Here is a 27990-nt window from a genome sequence, read left to right on the forward strand (position 1 = left end):
ATGCTGGAGATCACAGCTGAAAATGTGTTGCTGGGTTAAAGCACAGCAGGTTAGGCAGCATCCAAGGAATAGGAAATTCGACCAACCAACCCAACCACCCCGTGGCTCAACACTTTAACTCTCCCTCCCACTCCACCGAGGACATGCAGGTCCTTGGACTCCTCCACCGGCAGCAGAACATAACAACACGACGGCTGGGGAAGAGCGGTCATCTTCCGCCTGGGAACCCTCCAACCACAAGGAATGAACTCAGGTTTCTCCAGTTTCCTCATTTCCCCTCCCCCACCTTGTCTCAGTCGGTTCCCTCAACTCAGCACCGCCCTCCTAACCTGCAATCTTCTTCCTGACCTCTCCGCCCCACCCCACTCCGGCCTATCACCCTCACCTTGACCTCCTTCCACCTATCTCATCTCCATCGCCCCTCCCCCAAGTCCCTCCTCCCTACCTTTTATCTTAGCCTGCCTGGCACCCTCTCCTCATTCCTGATGAAGAGCTTATGCCCGAAACGTCGAATTTCCTATTCCCGAGATGCTGCCTAACCTGCTGTGCTTTAACCAGCAACACATTTTCAGCTGTCATTGAGTAATGTATCTGTCTTGAAGAGTTGTTCAATTATTTTTCTGCATCATTCTCCAAATCCCACAGCCTGAGGACACGTTCAGTCTTACAACATCATTCCAAATAGTAACCAAAAGGAACAAATAGCCTCAACTCAGGATAGTGAGTGGCTTGGAGAGGAACCTGCAGGGGGTGGTGTCTCAAGTATTTCCTGCCTTTTTAGGATCAAAGTGATTGTGGGTTTGGAAGGTGCTGACTGAAGATGTTTGGTGAAGTTCCCAGCCCATCTTGGAAATGGTACGCACTGCTGCTACTGAGCATCGGTGGTGGAGGGTGTGGACGTTGGTGAATGTGGGGCCAATCAAGTGGGAGCTGATTTGTTACTGGGTGGTGTCGAACTTCTTGAATGTTTTGGGAATTGACAGGCTCAACAGGAGAAAGTTTCCTCCTTGGCAGAGAGATCAGAAACCAGGAGACATCTTCCTGGGTGTTACCATTAGCCAGAAACCCGGCTGGGCTCATGACATTAGCACAGTGGTTACAAGAGCAAGTCACAGCAATTGGATTTAATTCGGTTCAGCTAGTGCCCTGTTTGACTCCAAGCTTCAGAGCAGATCCCCCCCATCCCCCACCAACATGATTCCCAGGAGTCAGTGTTAGGAATTTTGCTTTGCCAGATATTAATTAATGATTGAGATCTTGCTGTGCAGGGGACAACTTCAAAGTTTGGAGATGGCACCAAACCGGGTAGAATTGTAAACTGTAACGAGTACAGTGTGGGACAGTAAAAGGACTTTGACAATTTGGGGAGTCAGGGGGAGAGAGGGGGAAGATGGGGTGCAGTGCATAGAAGTGGGAGGTGATGCACTTTGGTGGGAAGGACATTGAGAGACAACATAAAATGGGGGAGGGGCAATTCTATAGAGGGTGCAGCAGACGCATGGAGAGTTGGGCGTTATAGGTGCACAGTTAATTGAAGGTGGCAGGACAGGTAGAGAGAGCAGTGAATAAAGCACACAGTGTCCCCAGTTTTATTAACAGGGGCACAGAGAAAAGGACAGACCCAGAAAGGGAGAGGCTGAAACAGTGAGAGTGACAGAGACACAGACAGTGAGAGAGAGATATAGAGACACAGACAGGAATAGACAGAGGGAGACTGATAGGACCAGAGATTAAGTTAAAAATCACACAACATCAGGTTATAGTCCAACAGGTTTAATTGGAAGCACACTTTTTTATTATTTCAAAAATATACTTTATTCGTAAAATATTCATAAAATAATTTGATGGACTGTACATTAGGTAATTCGATGCATATTTCCACATTTACATACACCGCTCAGAATTATCATTATTACATACAGTGTGTGTCTGTCTGGACACACCTTATAGACACACACTCCCACAATCACACATGCACCCCTCGCAGACTTCAGACACTCTGCACCCACTCACACACACACACACACACACACACACACACACACACACACACACACACACACACACACACACACACACACACACACACACTCTTTCGCACACTCACAACCCCACCTCACACACACAGACAAAGACCCACATGCACACATATATTTTGTGTGGTGAATTTGTAGTGCACAGTTACATTGCATGTTGCTCAAAAGCTGCATACATTCATGTAGAACTCTGAGCTCAAAAACTGCAGGAATTTATGTAAAACACTGTTAACTCACTTATTAGATTAGAATCAATCTAAACATCAGGTCATAGACAGAGAACACAGAGGGCTAACACCTTCAACATATTGTCTAGCTATCACCATTGTTAGCAGCTAACCCGAAAATGCAACTTTAAAAAGAAGGGTTTTGTGATTTACACATGAAAGAAGTGAAACTATCACTGTATTCTAACAGATGAAAGGCTTAACAGACAATCAATTTTTCAATGTATAATTTCAGCTACATCACACTGCAAATTTTTGCTATAAATTCTGTGTTACGATCGAGCCCTCCACAATCACCTGATGAAGGAGCGTCGCTCCGAAAGCTAGTGTGCTTCCAATTAAACCTGTTGGACTATAACCTGGTGTTTTGTGATTTTTAACTTTGTACACATCAGTCCAACACCAACATCTCCAAATCAGGGCCAGAGAGAGAGTGATATAGAGAGAGAGAGAGAGAGAGAGAGAGAGAGAGAGAAGGAGTGGAACAGAGAGAGAGAGAAACAAGGGCTAACAGAGACTCAGACAGAGAGACAGAGAGAGACATGGAGTGGAATAGACAGAGAGAGACAAAATACTACAATCTGTGATTTCACAGGAATTGGTGAATACTGTGGGAAATTGGTGATATTTTTCAGGGAAATTGTTAAGATGCATCCTTTGATGAAAAAGCCAGGAGTGTTTCAGGGAGAACAGGAACTCTGACTGTCTATACCTGGTGCCCTGACATTCCACACTGTACTCGGTGTTCAATCCCACATCATGGTAACCCTGGCAATGTTTCCCACAGTAACAATACCAGCTCGGGTCTGTGAAGTAATTAGCAGGTGGTACCTTAGTGTCAAGGGAAGCGCTGATCTCAACACAGAGTAATGTGCTGGATCGGAATTATCTCTCAATTAAAATATTCTGTCCCGAGACTGAACACAATATCAGTGGTTAAGGTCATCAGAAATACTTGAATGTGATGCCCATGATGCTGGGTGTGAGCTGATGAACTCCTCCCTGTTCTGCCTTTCCGTTTAAATATTCCCAAGGCACAGGGAACAAAGCAGAATGTTTTAACATCGAGGTCAGTCTCTGTCTCCCATCATCCACATTTCACAATCTTCCCTCCTGCACAGACTCAGCCAGATGGTCTGGTCTGGAAGGTTGGGTGTGTAACTGAGTACACAGTCACAGACAACACTGACTGAATACTCTTTTATCCAAACACTCCTCATGTTTCACTGGGGCATTTGGACAGGAACGGCCTGACACTCTGTACACCCTCATGGATTCTCTCCATCCCTGTCACTCACATTCTTTCTCCATCTCTCTCTTTCTCTTCTCTCTCTCTTTCTCCCTCTGTCCTTATCTGTCAAACACTCTCTCTCTGTTCCCATCTCTCATACATTCTCTCTCTCTTTATCTCTCACACACTCTCTCTCTATCCCTTCTCTCACTCCCTTTCTCTGTCTCTATCTTTCACTTACTCTCTCTCTGTCCCTAACTTTCAAATACTCTCTCTCTCTGTCCCTAAATTCACATACTCTCCCTCTGTCCCTAACTTTCACATCCTCTCTCTCTGTCCCTAAATTCACATACTCTCCCTCTGTCCTTACCTTTCACATACTCTCTCTGTCCCTATCTCTCACTCCCTCTCTCTCTGTCCATATCTTTCACAAACTCTCCCTCTGTCCTTACCTTTTGCACACTCTCTCTCTCTGTCCCTATCTTTCGCATACTCTCTCTCTGTCCCTATCTCCCACACTCTCTTTCTGTCGCTATCTCTCACTCTCTCTCTCTCTGTCCTTACCTTTCACACTCTCTGTTCCACACTTGCACACACTATCCCTGTGCCTTCTCTCACTACCTCTATATCTGTCCCCATTTCTCACACACTCTGTCTCTGTCCCTATCTCCCATACTCTCTCTCTCCCTGTGCCTTCTCTCAGTCCCTCTCCCCTGTCCCTCTCTTTCACACAGACTCTCTCTCTGTCCCATCTATCATATTCTCTCTCTCCCCCGGTGCCTTCTTTCAGTCCCTCCCCCTCTCTCCCTATGTCTTACTCCCTCTCTCTCACTCCCTCTCTATCCCTTCTCTCACTACCTCTATCTCTGTCCCTAACTCTCTCACACTCTCTCTCTGTCCCTATCTCCCATACTCTCAATCTCTCTCTCTCCCTGTGCCTTCTCTCAGTCTATCTCCCTCTGTCCCTCTCTTTCACACTCTCTCTCTCTCCCTGTCCCTCTCTCACACTGGAGAGGGTGGGATGGTAGCTCAGTGGTTAGCACTGCTGCCTCACAGCGCCAGGGACCCGGATTTGATTCCAGCCTCAGGTGACTGTCTGCGTGGAGTTTGCACAGCCTCTCTCTGTCTGTGTGAGCTTCCTCCGGGTGCTCTGGTTAACTCCCATAATCCAAAGACGTGCACATTTGGTGGATTGACCATGCTAAGTTGACCATAGTTTCCAGGGATATGCAGGCTAGATGGTTTAGACATTGGAAATGTGGGATTACCTGGTTGGGGGGGTTGGGTCTCCGTGGGATGCTCTTCAGGAGGTCAGTGTGGGCAGAATGGCCTGTTTCCACACTATAGGATACTCTGCTCCTCTCCATCTCTGTCTCTCTCCATTATGGTGTTTGGATCATACTTTGTAAGGTTTTTTAAATTCCCAGCATCTGGGACTCAGCACAAATGAAAACACAGAAAAACTGTAAGTTCATTGGTTGCCAACTGCTACGAATTTAACTGTTTTATAAATTTCAAATTTCAGATGTATTGTGGAAATATTGACAGGTCACAAAGTAAAAGGTGAGTCGCAAACATTTAAAGGGCTTTTGCCCGAAACGTTGATTTTCCTGCTCCTCGGATTCTGCCTGAACTGCTGCGCTTTTCCAGCAACACTCTCATCTAGAATCTGGTTTCCAGCATCTGCAGTCCTTGTTTTTATCCTGGAAATGTTTAAAAACCAAATTAAGAGCTGAGTAAATGAAATGGAGTTGCAGGGCCAGGGGATGTATTATACCTGGATGGTGGAGATGCTGGTACAGCCCATTGTGCTTCAAAGGGACCACATGTGGAGCAAGTGTTGGTGGTTTGAGGAATTCTGGCTCACAGCTGATGAGCTGGAGTCTGAGCTCCAAACACTGTCACACATCATGAACGGGGAGAGTTACCTGAATGCTGTGTTTCAGGAGGCAGTCACACACCTTCGATTAATTGCTTCGTATTTGGTCAGTGGTCAGGGACAGGAGGGTGTGACTATGAACAAGGCAGGTTCAGGGATCCAGGAGGTTGTACTGAGGGAGTTTGTCGATCAGATTTGGGATTCTTGCTCTCTGTGTGGATGAGAGTGTGGGCTGGAGGGAGGATGAGCAAACTGATCGTAATCCTGTGGGACAGGATGATGGTCCTGATACAGCCATCCAAGATGGAGGGGAGAAAAGAGAAATGTAAATGTAATTGGGGATAGTATTGTTAGGGGAATGGACACTGCTCTCTGTGGGCAGGATTGAGAAATCTGAAGGCTGTGTTACCTGATGCCCATGTTCAACAGATCTACTCTGGGCTCCAGGGGAATTAGGAATGGGAGTGGAAAGATCCAGTTGTTGTGGTCCATGTCAGTTCCAATGATATTGGGAGAACGAGGAAAACATTTCTACTGTGGGAATGTGAACAGCCAGGGGCTAAATTAAAAATCAGAACCAAAAAGGGAATAATCTCTGGATTACTACCACGGGTTAATTGGCACAGGATCAATCAGATTATAGAGGTTAACACATGGCTCAAAGATTGGTGTGGGAGAAATGGGTTTGAATTCATGAGGCATTGGGATCTGTACTGGGAAAGGAGGGAGCTGCTCCAGGGTAGTTATTATGGGGGTCTTTAACCACCCCAATATTGACTGGGAATATTATATTCAAGTAGTTTAGATGAGTCAGTTGTTGTTCAATGCCTGCAGGAGAATTTTCTGACACAGTGTGTAAACAGGCCAACAAGGAGTGATGCCATATTGGATTTGATATTGGGGAATGAACCCAGCAAGATGTTAGATTTGGAGGCAGGTGAGCACTTTGCCGATAGTGACCATAATTTGGTTATGTTTACAACAGCAATGGGCAGGGGATAGGTATATACCACAGAGCGAGAGTTGTAGCTGGCGGAAAGGCGATTAGGCAAGATTTAGGATGCCGGGGATGGGGAAGGAAACTGCAGGAGATAGACACACTTGAAATGTGAAGCTTATTCAAAGAACAGCTACTGCGGGTCCTTGATAAGCATATGTCTATCAGGCAGGGAGGAAGTGGTCGAGAGGGGGAGCCATGGTTTACTAAAGAAGTTGAAGATGTTGTCAGGAGGAAGAAGAAGGCTTATGTGAGGATGAGGCGTAACGCTTATATAGGGCGCTTGAGAGTTATAGGTTAGCCAGAAAAGTTCAAAAGAGAGGGCTAAGAAAAACCAGGAGGGGACATGAGAAGTTGTTCGCAGACAGGATCAAGGAAAACACTACGGCCTTCTATAGGTATATCAGGAATAAAAGATTGACTTGAGTAAGATTAGGGCCAATCAAAGACAGTATTGGGAAGTTGTGTGTGGAATCTGAGGAAATAGGGGAAGCGCTTAACGAATACTTGTCGTCAGTATTCACATTGGAAAAGGGCAATGTTAATGACAATATGGAGATCCAGGCGACTAGATTAGATGGGATTGAGGTTGACAAAGAGGACATTTTAGCAATTTTGGATATGAAAACAGGTAAAACCCTGGGCTGGATGGGATTTATCCTCGTATTCTCTGGGAAGCCAGGGAGGAGATTGCAGAGCCTTTAGCTTTGATCTTTATGTTGTCATTGTCGACAGGAGCAGTGCCAGAAGACTGGAGGACAACAAATGCTGTTCCCTTGTTTAAGAATGGGAGTTGGGACAACCCTGATGACTATAGGCCAGAAAGTCTTACTTCGGTTGCGGGTAACATGTTAGAAAAGGTAAAATGAGGTAGGATTTATAATCATCAGGAAAGGGATAATTTGGTTAGGGATAGTCAACACAGTTTTGTGAAGAGTAGGTCACTAACCTTATTGAGTTCTTTGAGAAGGTGACAAAACAGGTGGATGAAGATAAAGCAGTTGCCTTGGTGTATATGGATTGCAGTAAGGTGTTTGATAAGGTTCCACACGGTAGGCTATTGCACAAAATATGGAGTTTCAGGATTCAACGAGATATCGTGGTTTGGATCAGAAGTTGGCTCACTGAAAGAAGACAGAGGGGAGTAGTTGATTTCTGGTGGTTGATTTCTGGGTGCCACATTACCAAAAGAATATGGACACTTTGGGGAGGGTTCAGAGAAGGTTTACAAGGACGTTGCCTGGTATGGAAGTTGCTAGCTATGAAAGGAGGTTGAGTACATGAGGATTGTTTTCATTAGTAAAAAGGAAATTGAGGGTGGACTTGATTGAGGTTTACAAAATCATGAAGGATATCGACAGGATAGATAGAGATAAGCTTTTCCCCAGGGTGAAGGATTCAATTACAAGAGGTCACGTTTTCAAGGTGAGAGGTGAAATATTTACGGGGGATACACGCGGCAAATACGGTAAACAGAGGGTGGAAGGTGCCTGGAACGTGTTGCCAGCAGTGGTTGTAGATACAGGCCCGGTAGATTCATTTAAGGTGCATCTGGAACTGAGGTTGTTTTCATTGGAAAGAAGAAGGTTGAGAGGTGACTTAATCGAGACATATAAGATAATCAAAAGGTGAGAGAGGGTGGACAGTGAGAGCCTTTTTCCTTGGATGGTGAAGGATAATGTGATGGACCTGGCTTTTAAATTGAGGGGTGATAGATTTAGGACAGATATTCGGGGTAGTTTCTTCACTCAGAGAGCTGTAGGGGTGTGGAATGGCCTGACTGCAACACTAGTAGACTCGTCGATGTTAAAGGCATTTAAATGGATATTGGACATCGATCTGGATAATAATGGAACAGTGTAGGTTAGATGAGCATCAGATTAATTTTACAGGTCGGTGCAACATCGAGGGCCGAAGGGCCTGTATTGTGCTGTGAATATCTATGTTCTATGCTCCAATGGGATTGGCTCTGTGTGGATCACACAGGGACCAGAGACCTGGTAAATTACATAACTAGGGCTGTGGGTAGGGCTTTAAGCAGAATGAGAGGAGTTTCAGTCACACGGAAAATTGTGGAAAATGTTAAAGCAGAGGGAGGGCTGAGCAGAGGTTATTAATGTTAACAGAAGAAGTCTTAGGTCGGAGTGTCTGGGAAGGGCCAGGAATCTAACTTCAGGTACAGCACATAAAGGGACAACTATGAGAAGGGGTGCAGTCAATGCAGGGCTGAGGGTGTTGTACTTAAATACAAACAGGATACAAAACAGGGTAAATGAGCTTGTGGCACAGATTGAAATTGGCAGGTATGATGTTGTGGGTATCACAGAGAGGTGGCTGCAAGGTGATCAGGTCTGAGAGCTAAATATCTAAGGATACACATCAGATTGAAAGGACAGGGAGGTGGGTGCAGGGGGTTGCTTTGCCTTATGAATAAGAAATGAAACTAAATTGATAGCAAAATGTGATACAGATTCGGAATACGGAGAATCTGTGTGAGGATAGTTGAGGAATCACAAAGGAAAAATAACCCAGATGGGTGTTATGTCAAGGGTTCCTAGCAGTAGTCAGTGTGGAGGGCAGAAAATAAATCAGGAGAGAGAAAAGGCACGTGAGAAAGGCATTATTCTAATAATCATGGAGGACTTCAAAAGGCAAATGGATTGAGAGATTCAGTTTAGTCACAGATCCAAAGAAAAGGAATTTGTGGAAAGTCTCGGAATTTTTTTAGCAACCTGTGGCAGATCCTAAAAGGGAACAGACAGTTCTGGATTCAGTGATGTGTCATGAGGCAGACTGGATTAGGGAGATTAAGGTGAAGGAACCCTTGGGGGACAGTGACCGTAAATGATCGAATATGCTGTTGGTATCTTCCACCATGAAAACTGACGCAAAGCATCTGTTCAGTTCCCTCTCTGTTTATTTGTTCCCCATTATGACTTCTCCATCCTCATTTTCCAACAATTCAATGTCCACTCTTCTGTGTCTCTTACTTTATATATTTACAAAAAACTTGTTCCAATCTCCTTTTATATAATGAGCTAGCTTACTCTCAGATTTCATCTTCTCTTTCCTTATTGCTTTTTTAGTTATCCTCTGCTGGTTTTCAAAAGCTTCCCAATGCTGTGGCTTCCCAATAATTTTCACTTTCTGTTTGCTTTAGGTACAAATACAGATGTGCACTGAGACAAACATCAACATGGAACGTAAAGGTCTGCATTTTTACAGATATACATGTACAAATGTGGACACCTACACAGTAACACACACACACACACACACACACACACACACACACACACACACACACACAAACACACACACACACACACACACACTTTCCATTTAATGTGCCCATGTCCTCGGCAGAGTGGGAGGGGGAGTTGAAGTGTTGGGCCACGGGGCGGTGTGGTTGATTGGTGCGGGTATCTCGGAGATGTTCCCTAAAGCGCTCTGCTAGGAGGTGCCCAGTCTCCCCAATGTAGAGGAGACCGCATCGGGAGCAACGGATACAATAAATGATATTAGTGGATGTGCAGGTAAAACTTTGATGGATGTGGAAGGCTCCTTTAGGGCCTTTTATAGAGGTGAGGGAGGAGGTGTGGGCACAGGCTTTACAGTTCCTGCGGTGGCAGGGGTAAGTGCCAGGTTGGGAGGGTGGGTCATAGGGGGTCGTGGACCTGATCAGGTAGTCACGGAGGAAACAGTCTTTGCGGAAGGCGGAAAGGGGTGGGGAAGGAAATATATCCCTGGTGGTGGGGTCTTTTTGGAGGTGGCGGAAATGTCGGCGGATGATTTGGTTTATGCGAAGGTTAGTTGGTTGGAAGGTGAGTACCAGGAGCGTTCTGTCCTTGTTACGATTGAAGGGGTGTGGTCTGAGGGCGTAGGTGCGGGATGTGGACGAGATGTGTTGGAGGGCATCTTTAACCACGTGGGAAGGAAAATTGCGGTATCTATAGAAGGAGGCCATCTGGTGTGTTCTATGTGTTCTATGGTGAAACATTACTGTCTGAGCTCTCTCTGCTGAAATTAACTGGGGCCAATCAGTTATCGATCCTCCCAGTGCCTCAGATATATATAAATGCAAGAGATGCCTTGGTATGGTTTGACAAATTCCCAATGTTTGTTTGTTTCACACACAAAGACGATACAGGAATGTCAGAGCTAATTATTGTAGATGCTGGAACCTGTACTGATAACAACAAATGCTGGAGCTCACATTGGGTCAGACAGCATCCATGCAGAGAGACCAAGGTAACGGTTTGAGTTGAGATGACTTTTCACTAAATACATCCTGGGTGACTGCTTTGCAGAACACCTCTAGTCTGTTTACAAAAAGACCCAAAACTTCCTGTAGCTGGTCATTTTACCACAGTATCCTGCTCACATGCCGACATGTCTGTCCTCAGCACGTTGCAGTATTCCAGTGAATCACAGCGCAAACTGGACGGACAATATCTCATCTTCAGACTTGGCACTTTCCAACCTTCTGGACTTATTATTGAGTTCAAAACATTCAAATTGTGAACCATTTCTTCCCTTTGTTTGAGCTTGTTACCATGTCCTCTCTCCCATCCTAGTGTCTGTCCTTTCCAGTCTGGCAGGAGACACACCATTGTTCTGCCATTCTCACATTTCTATCACTTTATCTGAATTATCAACATCTTTTCTCCACCCATTATCCACCCCCACACCCCCACCAAGCTATGGCATAAATCCTGTCCCTTCCACATTTCACGTCAGCTCTGATGAAGAGCCATCTAATCTCGAAACGTTAGCTTGTTCCCTCTCCATGGGCACTGTCTGACCCGCTGGGATCTCCAGCATTTGTTGTTGATGATACAGGAATGCTTCACTAACTGTATCTGTGTATAACAAACTGTTCTGGTGTCAATATTCTCCTGTATCACTCAGGAAGACTTTGGCTTTTTTTTCTTACAATTTCCAATCTTTGTTTCACATGCAAAGACTGAACAGAAATGTTTCAGTAACTGGATGCAGACATATACAGTGTCGGTCATTTTTTTTAATGGATTAAGTACATTTTTGTAAAAAAGATGCTCTCACACACAAACCAAAACTGTCCTTCTCAGTCTCTCACTCTGTAAATCCTCCTTTTACAGACGGGATCCTGGGGTCTGGATAGTTCAGCATTCATTTAGCTGTTAGGTGTCAGCCTTTTTTAATCTTTTGTGTGAGGGCATGCTGCACTGTTCGAGGGTCAGTGCTGAGGGAGTACTGCACTGTTCGAGGGGCAGTGCTGAGGGAGTGCTGCAAAGTCAGAGGGTCAGTGCTGAGGGAGTGCCACACAGTCAGAGGGTCAGTGCTGAGCGAGTGCCGTGCTGTCGGAGGATCAGTGCTGAGGGAGTGCTGCACTGTTTGAGGGTCAGTCCTGAGGGAGTGCCACACTGTCAGAGAGTCAGTGCTGGGGCAGTGCCGCATTTCAGAGGGTCAGTGCTGACGGTGTGTTGCACTGTTCGAGGGTCAGTGCTGAGGGATTGCCACACTGTCAGAGGATCAGTGCTGAGGGAGTACCACACTTTTAGAGGGCCAGCACTGAGGGAGCAGTCATTGTTGGAGGGTCAGTGCTAAAGGAATGCTGCACTGTCGGAGGGTCAGTGCTGAGGGAGAGGTGCACTTTCAGAGGGTCAGTGCTGAGGGAGAGGTGCACTTTCAGAGGGTCAGTGCTGAGGGAGTGCTGCACTGTTTGAGGGTCAGGATTGAAGGAGCGCCGTACCTTTGGAGGTACAGTGCTGAGGAAGTGCTGCACTGTTGGAAGGTAAGTACTGAGGGTGTGGTGCACTGTTGAATGGTCAGTACTGAGGGTGTGCTGCACTGTCAGAAGGTCAGTAGTGATGGAGTACCACACTGTCTGAGGGTCAGCAGTGATGAACATTTCAGGAAGTCTCTGTTGTTCCTAAAGATTTAATTGGAAGCACTAGCTTTCGGAGGGCTGGGGAAGGTGAAGGAGCAGCGCTCCAAAAGCTAGTGCTTCCAATGAAACCTGTTGGACTATAACCTGGTGTTGTGTGATTTTTAACTCAGTTGTTCTTGTTTGACTGGACAATGTTTGCCCAGGTATTAATCCGCAGGTCATTGAGTCAAAGGGTCATGGAGATGTATAGCATGGAAACAGACCCTTCGGTCCAACTCGTCCATGCCCGACCAGATATCCTAACCTAAACTAGTCCCAGTTGCCAGCACTTGGCTCATATCCTTCTAAACCCTTCCTATTCATTTTCCCATCCAGATGTCTTTTAAATGCTGCGATTATACCAACCTCCAACACTTCCTCTGGCAGCTCATTCCATACACGCACCACCCTCTGTGTGAAAACATTGCCCCTCAGATTCCTTTTAGATCTTTTCCCTGTTTCCCAAACCTATGCCCTCTAATTCTGCACTCTCCCACCCCAGTGAAACGACTTTGTCTATTTATCCTATCCATGTCCTTCATGATTTTTCAAACCTCTATAAGGTCACTGCACAGCCTCCAACACTCCAGGGAAAACAGCCCCAGTCTATTTAGCCTCTCCCTATAGGTCAAATTGTCTGACCCTGGCAACATCCTTATAAATCTTTTTTGAACCCTTTTAAGTGTCACAAAATCCTTCTAATAGGAAGGAGACTAGAATTGCATGCAAAATTATATTAGTGGCCTAACCAATGTCCTGTACAGCTGCAACACGACCTCCCAAATCTAATACTCAAAACTCTGACCAATAAAGGAAAGCATACCAAAATGCCTTCTTCACTATCCTATCTAACTGAGACTCTACTTTGAAGGAACAATGAACCTGCGCTCCAAGGTCTCTTTGTTCAGGACTACTCCTTTGGCACTTACCATTAAGTGTAGAAGTCCTGCTAAGACTTGCTTTTCCAAAATGCAGCATCTCGCATTTATCCCAATTAAACTCCATCTGCCACTCCTCAGTCCATTGGCTCATCTGTTCAAGATCCTGTCGTACTCTGAGGTAACTTTCTTCGCTCTTCATTTCACCTCCAAATTTGGTGTCATCTGCAAACTTACTAACTGTACCTCCTATGGTCACATCCAAATAATTTCTATTCAAAGTTTGTGCGAAGATTTGTAGCTCGGGTGCTCGTTGTTGTGGTTCTGTTCGCCGAGCTGGAAGTTTTTGTTGCAAACGTTTCGTCCCCTGGCTAGGCGACATCATCAGTGCTTTGGAGCCTCCTGCAAAGTGCTTCTTTGATGTTTCTTCCAGTATTTATAGTGGTCTGTCCTTGCTGCTTCCGGGTGTCAGTTCAGCTGTCCGCTGTAGTGGTTGGTATATTGGGTCCAGGTCGATGTGTTTGTTGATGGGGTTTGTGGATGAATGCCATGCCTCTAGGAATTCCCTGGCTGTTTTCTGTCTGGCTTGCCCTATGATAGTAGTGTTGTCCCAGTCGAATTCATGTTGTTTGCTGTCTGCGTGTGTGGCTACGAGGGATAGCTGGTCGTGTCGTTTCGTGGCTAGTTGATGTTCATGTATGCGGATTGTTAGCTGTCTTCCTGTTTGTCCTATATAGTGTTTTGTGCAGTCCCTGCATGGTATTTTGTATACTACATTAGTTTTGCTCAAAAAAAATACCATGCAGGGACTGCACAAAACAATATATATGACAAACAGGAAGACAGCTAACAATCCGCATACATGAACATCAACTAGCCACGAAACAACACGACCAGCTATCCCTAGTAGCCACACAGGCAGACAACAAACAACATGAATTCGACTGGGAAAACACCACTATCATAGGGCAAGCCAGACAGAAAACAGCCAGGGAATTCCTAGAGGCATGGCATTCATCCACAAACTCCATCAACAAATACATCGACCTGGACCCAATATACCAACCACTACAGCGGACAGCTGAAACTGACACCCGGAAGCGGCAAAGGACAGACCACTATAAATACCGGAAGAAATATCAAAGAAGCGCTTCGCAGGAGGCTGCAAAGCACTGATGATGTCGCCTAGCCAGGGGACGAAACATTTTCAACAAAAACTTCCAGCTCGGCGAACAGAACCACACCATAATTTCTATAAATGACGAAACGTAGTGCACCCAGAACCCATCCTTGTGGCACTCCAATGGTCACAGGCCTCCAGTCTGCAAAGCAATCCTCTACCACCACCCTCTGTCTTCTACCTTTGAGTCAGTTTATTATCCAAATGGCTAGTTCTCCCTGTATTCCATTCGAACTAATCTTGCTAACCAGTATCCCATGGGGAACCTGTCAAATGTCTTACTGAAGTGAGCTGCCTTTGTGAACCGCTGCAGTCCATGTGCTGTAGGTAAGCCCACAATGCATTTAAGGAAGGAATTCTGGAAATGTAACCCAGCCACACTGAAGGAATGGTGAGGGCTTGAAGGGGAACTTGTAGGGGGTGGTGTTCCCATGTATCTGCTGCTCCTTGTCCTTCTGGATGGAAGTGGCCATAGGTTTGGAAGGTGCTGTCTGAGGATCTTTGGAGAATATCTGCAGTGCATCTTGTAGATGATACACACTGCTGCGACTGAGCATTGATGGTGGAGGGAGTGGATGTGGATGTGGGCCAGCCAAGCGGGGATTGCTTTGTACCTGAATGGTGATTATCTTCTTGAGTTGTTTTGGGCATTGACAGGGTCAACAGGAGAATGTTTTCTCCTTTATCAAGAGATCAGTAACCAGGAGACAACATCCTGGGGGTTACCATTGACCAGAAACTAAACTGAACCTGCCACTTGAACACAGTGACTACAAGAGCAGATCAAAGGCTGGGAATCCTGCAGTGAGTAACTCACCTCCTGACTCCCCAAAGCCTTCCCACCAGCTACAAGAAATGCTGGACTCTCCAGTCTCCCAAATTAATAAGAAAATAGACTTTAGGTTTAACACCATGATATCCCACAGCCTCTGGTTTAGTGTCCCTTGTTAAATGGGATTGTGAACGAGCTGTGAATTACCTCATGTAAATAGATAAAGGTGGGACCAGTTGAACCAGCTGGGCAGCATGGTTTCAGGGTCTGAGGTTGGTCAGTTGTTTGGTCAGTAGCAGAAAGCTCATGTTAATTCTCTCCTGGTGATGTGGTGTGTAATTAATCTTCAACCACAAATATCTTACTCCTTATCTCACCCCCCCCAGAATCCACTTTAATGCCAAGGGGGTGTGTTCCTGTCCTTCCAGAGATGGTATCATACAGCAGTGGGATTTAATTAGGTTCAGCGGGTGCCTGGTGTGACTCCAAACTGCAGAGAGGTTCCTCCCCCGGATTCCCAGGAGTCAGTGCTGGGATCATTGTTTTTCCTGGTATTCAGGAATGATCGGGATCTTGCTGTGCAGGGGACAGTTCCCAAGTTTGCACATTTCATTAAACCAGGAAGAAGTGTAAATGATGAAGATGACAGTGCACAACTCCAAAAGGACATTTGTGAGTTGGTGGAGTCAGGGGAGAAGTGGGATAGATGAGGTTCCTTGTACGAAAGTGGGAGGTGATGTATTTTGGAGGGAAGGACATTGAGAGACAATATAAAGTGGCCGGTGGTGGGGGGGGGGGGGGCAATTCTAAAGGGGGTGGGGCAGGAGCAGGGTGAGACTGGGGGGATATGTGCACAGATCATTGAAGGTGGCAGGACAGCTGGAGAGAGCAGTGAATAAAACACACAGTGTCCTCAGCTTTATTAAGAGGGGCACAGAGTACAAGAACAAGGAGGTGATGTTACACTTGTGCAGGGCACTTGTTAGACCTCAGCTGGAGTACTGTGTCCTGTTCTGGTCGCTCAGTTATAGGAAGGATATTATTGAGCTGGAGAAGGTTCAGATGAGATTTACCAGGATGCTGCCAGGTACGGAAGGTTGGGGTTATAAAGAAAGGCTGGATAGGCTGGGACTGTATTTCACTGGAAATTAGCAGGTTGAGAGGAGACCATAGTTTATAAAATAATGAGGGGTATAATTCAAGGTTAATGGTAGTTCCCTTTTCCCTCAGATGAGGGATTTCAAGAATCGGGGTCATATCTTTAAGCTGAGAGGAGAAAGATTTAAAAAAGACATGAGGGACTACTTTTTAATACAGAGATTGGTTCAAGTGGAGAATGAACTTCCTGAGAAGGTGTTGGATGTGGGCACAGTTACAATGTTTAAAAGACATTTGTTAAGTATATGAATTGGAAAGGTTTGGAGGGATATGGACCAGGAGCAAGCAGGTGGGATGAGTTTAGTTTGGGATTCTGTTCAGCATGAGTCAAAAAGGAATACTGATGAAGAGCTTATGCTTGAAACGTCGCCTCTCCTGCTCCTCAGATGCTGCCTGACCGGCTGTGCTGGTCCAGCACCACACTTTTTGACTCTGATCTCCAACATCTGCAGTCCTCACTTTCTCCTCGTCCATTATGTTCAGCATTGACCGGTTGACTGAAGGGTCTGTTTCTGTGCTGTCTGACTCTGTGACTCCACAAATTGGGACTGTTCTCCTTGGAGAGAAGAAATCTGAGAGGGAGATCTGATCCATCTACCAGGCCCACTGTCAAGGAAAGGCCACCAGCATTCTCAAAGATCCATCCCACCCTGGCAATGCTTTTCTACAACCTCTACCTGAAGCCTGAACACACACACACCAGCCGGGTTTGGAACGGTTTCTCCCCTCCTGTTGTTTGAATCCTGAAAGGACTTAGAAACTCTCAGTATTCACCTGTACTTGTGTTTTATTTTGTTTTTACCGATGTTTCCCAATGATTTACTAACCTATGCTATTTAACTATTGATATGCGTATTCCAGCAAGACAAAGCTTTTCACTGTGCCCCGGCACACGTGACTATAAATTCAATTCAATTCCATCCAATTCAATTCAGATAGAGGTTTTCAAAATCCCGATGAGGGTGCGGACAAAGGAGAGGGAGAAGCTTTTCCCTCTCAGAAAACAAACAAGAACTAAAGGGGTAGAGATCTGTCAATGAAACAAGGAGAAGGTGCTGGGGAAGTGGAAAAGTCTGAAGGTGAATAAATCATCCACACCTTAGAGTTCTGAAGGAAATAGCTGAGGAAATAGTAGAGGCATTGATGTGATCTTTCAGGAATTATTTGAGACATGGAGAGTCCCAGAAAACTGGGAGTTGATGAAAATAACACCCCTGTTTCAGAAGGGAGGGAGGCAGATGACAGGTAACTATAGGCCAGTTAGCCTGACCTTGGTCATTGGTAAGATTTTAGTGTCCATTCTTAAGGATGAATTATGGAGTACTTGGAAGTGTACGGTGAAATCCGGCTGGGTCAGCATGGCTCTGTCACCGGGAGATCATGCCTCACAAATCTGTCAGATTTCTTTGAGGAGGTAACAAGCAAGTTAGAAAAAGGACAGCCAGTGCATGTGACATGTGTGGATTTCCAGGAGGGTTTTGACATGGGGCCACACAGGAGACTGCTAAATCAAACAAGGGCCCATGGTATTAGGGGCAAGGTACTGATAGAGGATTGGCTGACTGGCGGAAGGCAGAGCGTCGGGATAAAGGGGCCTTGATCAAATGGCAACCAGTAACTAGTGGAGCTCTATAGGAGTCAGTGTTGGGACAACAATTGTTCACGTTGTACAATAATGGTCTGGACGGAGGAGCTCAGGGTATTGTTGCTAAGTTTGCAGATGACACATAGATAGGTGGAGGGACAGAGAGTGTTGAGGATCCGGGGAAACTGCAGAAGGACTTGGACAGGATGGGAGAGTGGGCAAAGAAGTGGCAGATGGAATACAATGTCAGAAAATGTGAGGTTATGCGCTCTGCAAAGAAGAATAGAGGCTGGATTGTTTTGTAAATGGAGATAGGCTTCAGGGATATGAATGTAAAAGGGACTTAGGAGTCAGAGATCAGGATTCTCTTCTGGTTACCATGCAGTATGTGTTTATGTAAGTGTTTTCAGTGTTTCCCTGAGTTCTTAAGGCTCCAATCATTTTCAGTTGCTTCATCAATGACCTTCCCTCCACATTAAGGTCAGAAGTGGGAGTGTTCACCAATGATTTTTTGAAAATGTATTTGTGGGAGGTGGCTGTCGCTGGTGGGCCAGCATTTATTGCCCATCCCTAATTGCCCCCTTGAGGAGGTCGTGGTGAGCTGCCTGCTTGAACCACTGTAGGTTCACAATGCCTTTAGGGAGGGAGCTCCAGAATCTTCCAGGATTCCCGATGATACTAAAGAAATGGCAATATATTTCCAAATTAGGATGGAGAGCAGCTCAAAGGGAAACTATTAGGGAGTGACATTCCCATGTATTTGCTGCCCTTGTCCTTCTGGATGGAAGTGGTTGTGTGTTTGGAAGGTACCGTCTGATGATCTTTGGTGAATTCCTGCAGTGCATCATGTAGATTGTACACACTGCTGCTCCTGTGCATCATTGGTGGAGGGAATGGATGTTTGAGGATGTGGAGATAATCAAGTGGGTTCCTTTGTCCCTAGATGGTGTCGAGCTCCTTGAGTGTTTTGTTCATTGACAGGGTCAACAGGAGAAAGTTTCCTCCTTGGTGGAGAGGTCAGAAACCAGGAGACAACTTCCGGGTGTTACCATTGATCAGAAACTCGCCTGAACTGGCCACATTAACAAAGTGCCTACAAGAGCAGGTCAGAGGCTGGGAATCCTGCAACGAGTAACTCATCTCCTGACATGCCAAAACCAATCCACTATCTGCAAGAAATGCTGATCTTGCCTGTCTCCCAAATTTTTAAGAAAATAGACATGAGATCTGACACCTTGATATCCCACAGCATCTCTTGATTAAAGGGAATCGCGAAGCAGCTGTTAATTACCTCACTGAGTTAGTTGGTAAATAAATAAAGGTGGGACCAGTTTAACCAGCTGGGCAGCATGGTTTCAGGGTCTGAGGGTGGGACAAAGAACAAAGAACAATACAGCACAGAAACAGGCCTTTGGCCCTCCAAACCTGCACTGACACTGTTTGCATTTCCACACTAAAACTGTCTTCATGTACTGGATCCATATCCCTCTTTTCCCTTCCTATTCATGTATTCATCCAGGTGCTTCCTGGATCCTTCTCCTGTGTCTGTCTCCACCACCTCCTCTGGCAGCACGTTCCAGACACCTCACCACCCTTTGTGTGATAAGCTTGCCTTGCACATTGGTTTTAAACAATCCCCTGACGGCACCTTGAACCTGTGTCCCCCAGTTCTTGACCCCTCCACTCTGGGAAAAAGCCTCATACCTTTCACTCTATCCAACCGCTGCAGTCCAAGCCCACTGAGGGAGAGCATTGCAGGATTTGGCTCTACAGACAGTGAAGGAACTGTGATGTTTTTTATAATTTAAAAACAAAACATTACAAATCTCTTTGTATATATACATAGTCAGAAATGCAGTTCAATTCTGCAGAGTGGAGTTTGACTCGATCCAAAACAAAAACCAAAGCCCTCCCCTATACATACAATACTAAAAGGTATATATATTGAGGGACTAGGAGGGTCTGATAAAATCTGCAGAAAGTCCTCAGATTGTGGTCTTTCCCCACTGTGCCGTGGCTGCACCTACCCCAAGCTTTAGTCCATCCCTCAGCACATCGTCCTGGACCTTGGAATGTGCCAGTCTGCAACACTCGGTCAGGTCAACTTCTGGAAGACCAAAGAGCATCTTTCACTGAGTTGATAGTCCTCCAGATCAATCAGTGTTTGTGTCGGAATGCATCCTAGGGAAAACACCATATAGCACATAACCCCTCAACAAAAACCACTGCATCTTTCTCCAGAGTTACATTGCAAAGACACATTCCAGGAGGAGATATGTGTGACAGTCTCTACCCTCTCTGCACCTGCTTCGAGAGTGGGCTGCAGTGATACAGAGAGTCCAGGCATGCATGAAGGATCTCACAGGTAGTGCCCTTCTCCCCACCTTCGGATTGTCCCATTGGTTCGATGTTGGCAAAAGAATAAATTCAAACACGTTAGATTCTAGTATTCTGGGGCATAATTTAAACTGATTGACTAAATTCAAGTTGTTGTCAAAACTGCAACCAAAACTCAGGTATCCATTTCAAAGCTAATTGTGACATCCTTTCAATTTTCCAGTACACTCTGAGACTGACATCTCATCAGATCACAGGCACTTATAATCTCTCAGTTCAAAACAGCATTCACTCTCTCTTACAGGTACAGTACATGTCTTCAACTTCATAACACCTCCCCTGAAAGAAATAAAAGAACGATCATAATGAAAAGATATCTTCTTTTTTTTTCTAATTCTTAATCCCATTACAATGAAAGACATAAGTCATTAATCTAAGTTCATATTAATTTCTGCATGCACACACACATTGGAATCTATCTGTACTTTTTCCTTTAAATCGATAATAACACATCTGCCATCACATTTTTACAACAACAACATGTACAATTTGTGAATTAAAAGTCTGGAACTTAAGACTCCAACAAAATAATTGTATATTTTAACTTTAAACCTTTCGAAGATTGCAAGAGGATTGTGGTCAATGTACACAACTATCCCTGACACATTGTTCGTCACATGAACATTAAAATGTTGTAAGGCCAGCACCAAACTCAATAATTCTTTTTCAGTGGTAGAGTATTTTCTTTGGTGGGTGTTGAGTGTCCTGGAAAAGCAGCTAATTGGTCGTTCAATTCCATCATCATCTTCCTGGAGCAGTACAGCTCCAACTCAGATATCATGAGCATCGATTGCAACTTTGAAGGGTGTCAAAAAGAGTTTTAGAACTCAAACTGGTGATTTTAAATTCTCAAATGCCTCCTGGCATTGTTCTACCCACTGAAAATTTGTGTTCTGCTTCAGCAAATCTGTCAATGGTGCCATACACTGCTGATATTTGGAACAAACTTCCAGAAGAATCTGTTTAGTCCCAAAAATTGAAGCACCTCTGTCTTCAAGGTTGGTCATGGAAAGGGGTGAGGAGGGAAACATTTCTGGTGGTGGGGTCTGTTTGGAGGTGGCAGAAATGTCAGTGGATGATGTTGTTTATGCTGAGGTTGGTGGGGTGAAAGTTGAGGACCAGGACATTGTGTCCTTGTTGCGGTTGAAGGGGTAGGCCCCACCACTAGGGATGTATTTCCTTCCCCACCACTTTCCACTTTCCACAAAGACTGTTCCCTCTGTGACTACCTGGTCAGGTCCACACCCCCTACAACCCATCCTCCCATCCTGGCATCCTCCCCTGCCACTTCAGGTATTACAAAACCTGCGCCCGCACCTCCCACCTCACCTCCATCCAAGGCCCCAAAGGAGCCTTCCACATCCATCAAAGTTTCACCTGCACATCCACCAATATCATTTTATTGTATCCGTGGCCAAACATTTCGACTCCCCCTCCTACTCTGCCAAGGACATGCAGGTCCTGGGCTCCCTCCACCACCGCTCCCTCACCACCCGACACCTGGAGGAAGAACGCCTCATCTTCCGACTTGAAACATTTCAACCCCAGGGCATCAATGTGGATTTCACCAGTTTCCTCATTTCCCTGCGCCCCCACCTTACACCAGTTCCAAACTTCCACCTCAGCGCCATTCTCATGACCTGTCCTACCCACTAATCTTCCTTCCACCTATCTGTATCATCCTCCTCTCTGACCTATTACCTTTACTCCTTCCTCCATCCACCTATTGGACTCTTTGCTACCTTCTCCCCAGCCCCACCCCCTTCCCATTAATCTCTCCACCCCGGAGGCTCCCTGCCTCATTGATAATGAAGGGCTTTGTTCTGAAATGTCGATTTTCCAGCACTACTCTAATCTAGATTTCTTACTTCCACCTCATGCACAATAGTAATAATCCTCCCCATCTTATTCCTGCATATGTCCTCATACTGCTGCAACCAACCTTCCAACTGAGTTCTGTGCTCCTGAGGCAGATAGTTCACTCACCGATCCCACTCCTCAAGGGCTTCCTCATTACTTAACATATTTTGAGACACATTAATCTCCATGACATCTGGATTTGATTCCTCATTCTGTGGGGCAGTAACTAACACCAGTTTCTCCTGTTCCCTGTCTCTATTTTAATAAGGTTTCAACATAAACACATGACATACCCGACACAGATTTTTCTATCCTGTATCTTTACCAGATAGTTTAGCTAATTCAGCTTTCTCTCAATTTGATAGGGACCACTATACCTGGCTTTGAAGGGATCTCCTACCACTGGTGACAATACTAATGTGTCATCCCCTTGGGAAAACATACAAATATTCATGTTTTTATCGGCTACCTGTTTCATTCTATGCTGTGCCCTTTTCAGGTGCTGTTTAACTAACTCACCGACCCAATTTCATCTCTCCCACACCTCAGACACATAATCCAAGTGTGAGATCTCCGACTTTGGTCTTGTCAATCTTTCTTTAATTAATTTCAAAGTCCCTCTCACTTCATGTCTGAATATTAACTCAAAGAGAGTAAACTGAGGAGATTTGTTTGGGGCATTTCTAATGGCAAACAATGTGAATGGGATACATTTATCCCAATCATTCAGGTAGGCTGGATATTAAGCTCTTAACATGGTCTTTAGTGTCCGATGCCACCTTTCCAGGGCTCTCTAGGATTCAGGGAAGTGCACATTTGATTTAAAGTGCTGTGTGCCTCAGCTATCCATGACTTTCTGAAACAGGTGAGCAGTGAAATTATCCCCTTGGTCTGACTGAATCTCTCTGGGTAACCCATACTGCGTAAAGAAAGCTGCTAACTCTTCCACCACAGTTTTTGTCTAATACTCCACCATGGAATTGCTTCCAGAAATCTGGTAGACATCCATTATGGTTAGCAAGTACGGGTTCCAACTTTCAGTTTTTGGGAGGGGATCTACACAATCAGCCATGACCCATGTGAAAAGTTCTTCGAATGCAGGAATTGGTTTTATTACCATCTGTGGCCTACCTACCATTTGGCACAGATGGCATGGACAGCAATATTTAACCACATCCTTGTGCAGTACAGGCCAATAGAAGTGTTTTTCTACTTTAGCCTTTGTCATCCTCACACCTAAGTGACCTCCTACTTGTAATTCATGTGCTTCCCGTAACACTTCCTGTCTGTGTGCTTCCGGAAACACAATCTGGTGCCCCTCTGCCCATTTCTCCTCTGCACTAACCTGCCGTGCTCTCCACTTTCAGATTAGGATTCTACCTTGAAGATAATAACCCTCAGGAATACATTCTGGTTCCTTTTCTGTGTATGCATCTACACATATATATGTTTTTATTGTCTCTTCTTTCTGTTGTCAGTCCATTAGTCTTTCAGGATTAAACACTTCAGCTTAGTCCTCTGCCTGTTCAGGTGTTTTTCTGTATCATTATGTGAAACAGGGTGTCAGCTGACTGAACCTCAACTCCTTCGCCTTTCTCTTTAGTTTTTGCATCTTGCTGTGACTTATAATAGTGGACCCTTATTAGTATACAGTCTGGAAAATATTCCAGGGTAGCTTTTTGTTTTGTTTTAACTCCTTGTTTCCCAACTTTGGATCATCTCAATCAAACTGGATTGGATTTTATTTTTCTGAGTCATAATTTAAACTGATTGAATAAATACAAATTGTTGTCAAAACAGCAACCAACTCAGGTATCTATTTCACAGCTAAATGCTACATATTTTCAATGGTCCAGTGCACTCTGGGACTGCCATCTAGTCATATCACGCAGGAGATGTAAGCTCTCAGTTTCGAATAGCATTCTCTCTCTCTCAAAGGTACAGTACACACCTAAAACTTCATAATGGGGTAAATAGATCAGGTCGTTTCCCTGAGGTAGCAGAGTCCAAAACTAGAGGTCAAAAATTTAAAGTGAGAGAGAAAAGATTTAAAAGGGAGCTGAGGGGTAATTTTTTCACGCCGAGACTGGAGTATGCATGGGATGAGCTGCTGGAGGAAATGGTGGAGGTTGTCTAATTACAACATTTAAAAGGCTCTGGATGGGTATACAAATCGGAAGGGTTTGGGGAGATATAAACCAAGTGCTGGCAAATGGGACAGGATGAATTTCAGATATATGGTTGGCATGGACAAGCTGGACTGAAGGGTCTGAATCCGTGCTGTACTGCTCTATAATTGTATGACTCTCCTTTGCCCTCAGGGTCTTGAGGACGCTCTGTGCTGACGACTTCTTGAAGGACTGGTGGGTCACAGTGAGATATTTCCAAGTGAGGGCAGTGAGTGACCTGGAGGGGAACTTGCAGTGATAATGTTCCCATGTATCTACTGTCTTTGCCTTTCTACATGGGAGTGATCATGGGTTTGGAAGGTGCTATCTAAGGAGCTAACAATCGATCCAAGACTTTTATATTAATTCTGAACCTTCCCAGTGACAGAGCTTTCTCCTGTATCCCATGGTCTGGGTTGAGTCCTCCTCTTCAGTAAAGACAGATTGACAGTAGCCATTTCTCACCTCCATCATGGGGAGATTTTTTTGACCAGCTGAGGATGTTGGTTCTTCCCGTGTTAATGGAATGTTTGGATCTACGTTTCCACTGCTCTCTTGTTTGTACAAAAGTGACCTGTCAATATGCAGTTTTTCAAACCCCAGTCCAAACAGGTTGGAGGTGACCTGGATGTGACTGATGACTGACAGTGAGCTTACAGTCAATGTGAGTTGGAAAACGCATTCACAATGTTAATCCAGAGTGTAGAGTAATTTTGTTCCAGACTGTACTGGTTCATTTAGAGTTCCTTATTCTGTGTGTTATTGAGTAATATATCTGTCTTTGAGAGTTGATCAATTGTTTTCCTGCATCATTCTGTAATTCCCACTGCCTGAGGACACGTTCAGTCTGACAACATCCTTCCAATTAATTATCGATGGGAACAAACACCTTCAGACCTGCCCATACCTGTCACAATAGCCGTTTCACAGTTGTGAACTCCCAGGACTTTTACAAACTGAGAAACCCACTGAATGGGACTGGAACAAAGATTGGATTGGATTAGATTTATAAAGGCCATTCTATCCATCATACCTCTGATGGCTCTTACATCATCGAATTAGTCCCGTACCTCACCCATTTCCTTTTCCCTGTGGGCCAACATACCTTTTCCCTTTACACACCTTCTCAATTCCATTGGAAAGTTGGTGTGTGATCAGCTCGCACTCCATCAGATACCTCCCGGTCTCCTCATTTCTCTCCTCCCTCAGGGATTCATTCTTTCTCCATTTTCAATTTCCTGAGTGGAGCCCGGATAGAGTAGAGAGAGAGAGAAGCCGTTCCTACTGTGGGGGAGGCAGGTTCTGTGGGGATTGTGTGTCTCTGAATGAGATCAGGTGATGAGTTACAATGACTGGTGTATCCCAACACCAGTTCATGATGCAACTAAACAATGTGAAGAAATAAATTACACCATTAATGGGCTGATGTGATCTGGATAGCCGACAGAAATACTTAAAACCTGGGGAGTTAGGAGATCTAAAACAATCTGATGGTACTGGAGAAACTCAGCAGATCTGGTAGCAACTGTAGAGACACAGACAGAAAGAGAGAGAGACAAGAGTTAACGTTTTGAGTCTTGTGACTCTTCTCCCATGATGACCATCCCAATTAATGCTGGAGGATTTGAAATTGTCTGCCATAACTACTAGACTAGTGTTTTACTGTTAATTATGCTGATAATGTTATTAAATATATAAAGTACACACATTTCATCACAGGCTCCAAGAAGAAGGTGACATGATAATTACTCAGCTTTATGGTTGAGCTTTATCAGACCTACAAGTGATATTTGTTTCTGCCTTGTGTTGGAAGCTTCATTCTATTGAAATGTGAGTTGGGTGTGTTTTCTTGTTTTTGTAACCTTTATAATTTAAGAAGGAATGAGCTTCTCCAAAAACTTTAAGTGTCAAACATGACCTTGATGCCATTTCATTTTGATTTTGCAAGGGCTAAAACCTTCTCTGCTCAGGAGTGAACTTACAACGGAGTCACTTCTATCCACAAAGCAGACAGCCACATTGCAGCCAGTGGCAGAGAGGAATATTGATCAGGAAGGCAAGAGAACTTTCTGATCCTAACATGGTGATTTGGGATCTTTTCTTTCATGGAAGCAGGCAGTAATTTGACTTAATAGGTCTTAGCCCATGAGGCTGAAGTGTTGACCTCAGTCATGTGTGTGAGACATTATATGTTTATGTTCCACAAAACAAGAATTGCCATTAGGAAAATCTGACACAAAATAGTTTTTGTTTGAATGACTTGGGGCTAACACTGAGTTTGTGCTTCATTCACTGATCCCACCTCAAGGCTGCAGGAGGGACACTGTCATTGGCCTCAGCTTTCCTTGTGTTAAAGACGACCAAAGCTGCTGGAGGTTTCATTATCCTGATCAGGATCCAATGATGAGACTGATGTAAGAAGGTGAGGTCCCCAATGATAACTGGTGTTCCATGGTACCTTTTCCCCTCTTCAAATCTGAAGTTTGTGCTATTTCCATGAAATATTGGCATAATATTCTGAAAGAAAAACAGAAATTGCTGGGAAAATACAGTAGCTGCAGAGAGATAGCAGAATTATCATTTCAAGGTTGGTGACTTTTAATCAGAACTGGTTGCAGTTCAGAAAACGTGGTATTTATGCAGAAGGTGATGTTGGGGTGGGGGTGTAGGGGAAAGGTGTGTGGAAAGATGGAAATGGAATCGAGAGAGAGAGATAGGAAGGGGGTTGGTAGATGAGGGGATTATTGAAAGGGTGCACGGACAGAGATTGAAGTGAATGACTGACAATAAGAATTGAGAGTCAGAGAGAATGGGTTCCTGTTCCCGTGGGAATTGGTAGCTAGTCTATCCCCAGAAATGGAAACACATGTTGAGGAAGGGAAGTGAGGAGTCAGAGATGGACCAAGTTGAAGGTGAGAGCAGGGTGGAAGTTGGAACTTGATGAGACCACATTTGGATTATTGTGTGTAGTTCTGGTCACCCGACTATATGAAGGATACCGGGTTGATGGTCCTTCTGGCACAGTCGATGTTTGGCTCAGTGCGAGTCCCAGGAAACTGACCCACAGAGCAGCTCAGGATGAACTTCCCCAAAAACCACAGTGTGATAACACAGTGCCTTCCTGTCCCTCAGTGATGCTGGTTTCTGAGAAGCAGCGATGGGAACTGTTCCAGGAGCAGGAGGAGGAGGAGGAGGAGGAGGAGGACACTGAGGTCCCAGCTCCTGGTCACAGTTGCTGAGCTGTCAGGAATATAAAGGCTGCTCCTCTCAGACACAGAGAATGTTACCCTCCCTCCCAGACTCTCCAGGAGATCCCTGCAGCGATGAGTGAGATTACTCTGTATGAACATGAGGGCTGCATGGGGAACAATGGAACCTTTTACAGTTGTACCCTGAACCTCGGATTGAAGTTCTTCAGTGATATTGCTCACTCCCTGAAGGTGAAGGGGAACCCCTGGGTGGTTTACATTGGCAACAACTACACAGCAACCACAAGACATTCGATGAGGGAGAGCATGAGAAACTGGGAGTGCTTGTTCAGTAGATTAGCTCCCTTCAGCTGCTCACTGCAGATCCAAGGATCAACCCATCCATTGAAGAGTAAGAAGACGTTAACTTCAAGGGAGAACTGATAACCTGACTACAGAAAAGGAGGTGTGAGGCTGTCACACCCAGAGGGAGGGTTTATGGGGGTGGGGGGGTAATGTCCTC

At 45.0% G+C, this 27990-nt stretch overlaps 1 protein-coding gene across 1 annotated transcript in view; it reads left to right on the top strand.

Annotated features, from left to right (window-relative positions):
• Positions 1 to 27518, top strand: part of wdr46 (WD repeat domain 46) — a 47363-nt gene extending 19845 nt beyond the window's left edge. The window contains exons 5-6 of the mRNA XM_060851153.1: positions 5020 to 5057; positions 27412 to 27518. Of these exons, the coding sequence (XP_060707136.1) occupies positions 5020 to 5057; positions 27412 to 27518 (145 nt within the window). The remainder of the gene's footprint in view (positions 1 to 5019; positions 5058 to 27411) is intronic.
• The last annotated feature ends 472 nt before the right edge of the window (positions 27519 to 27990 follow it).

Source organism: Hemiscyllium ocellatum, chromosome 35, assembly GCF_020745735.1.
Source record: "Hemiscyllium ocellatum isolate sHemOce1 chromosome 35, sHemOce1.pat.X.cur, whole genome shotgun sequence".
Lineage (NCBI taxonomy): Eukaryota > Metazoa > Chordata > Chondrichthyes > Orectolobiformes > Hemiscylliidae > Hemiscyllium > Hemiscyllium ocellatum.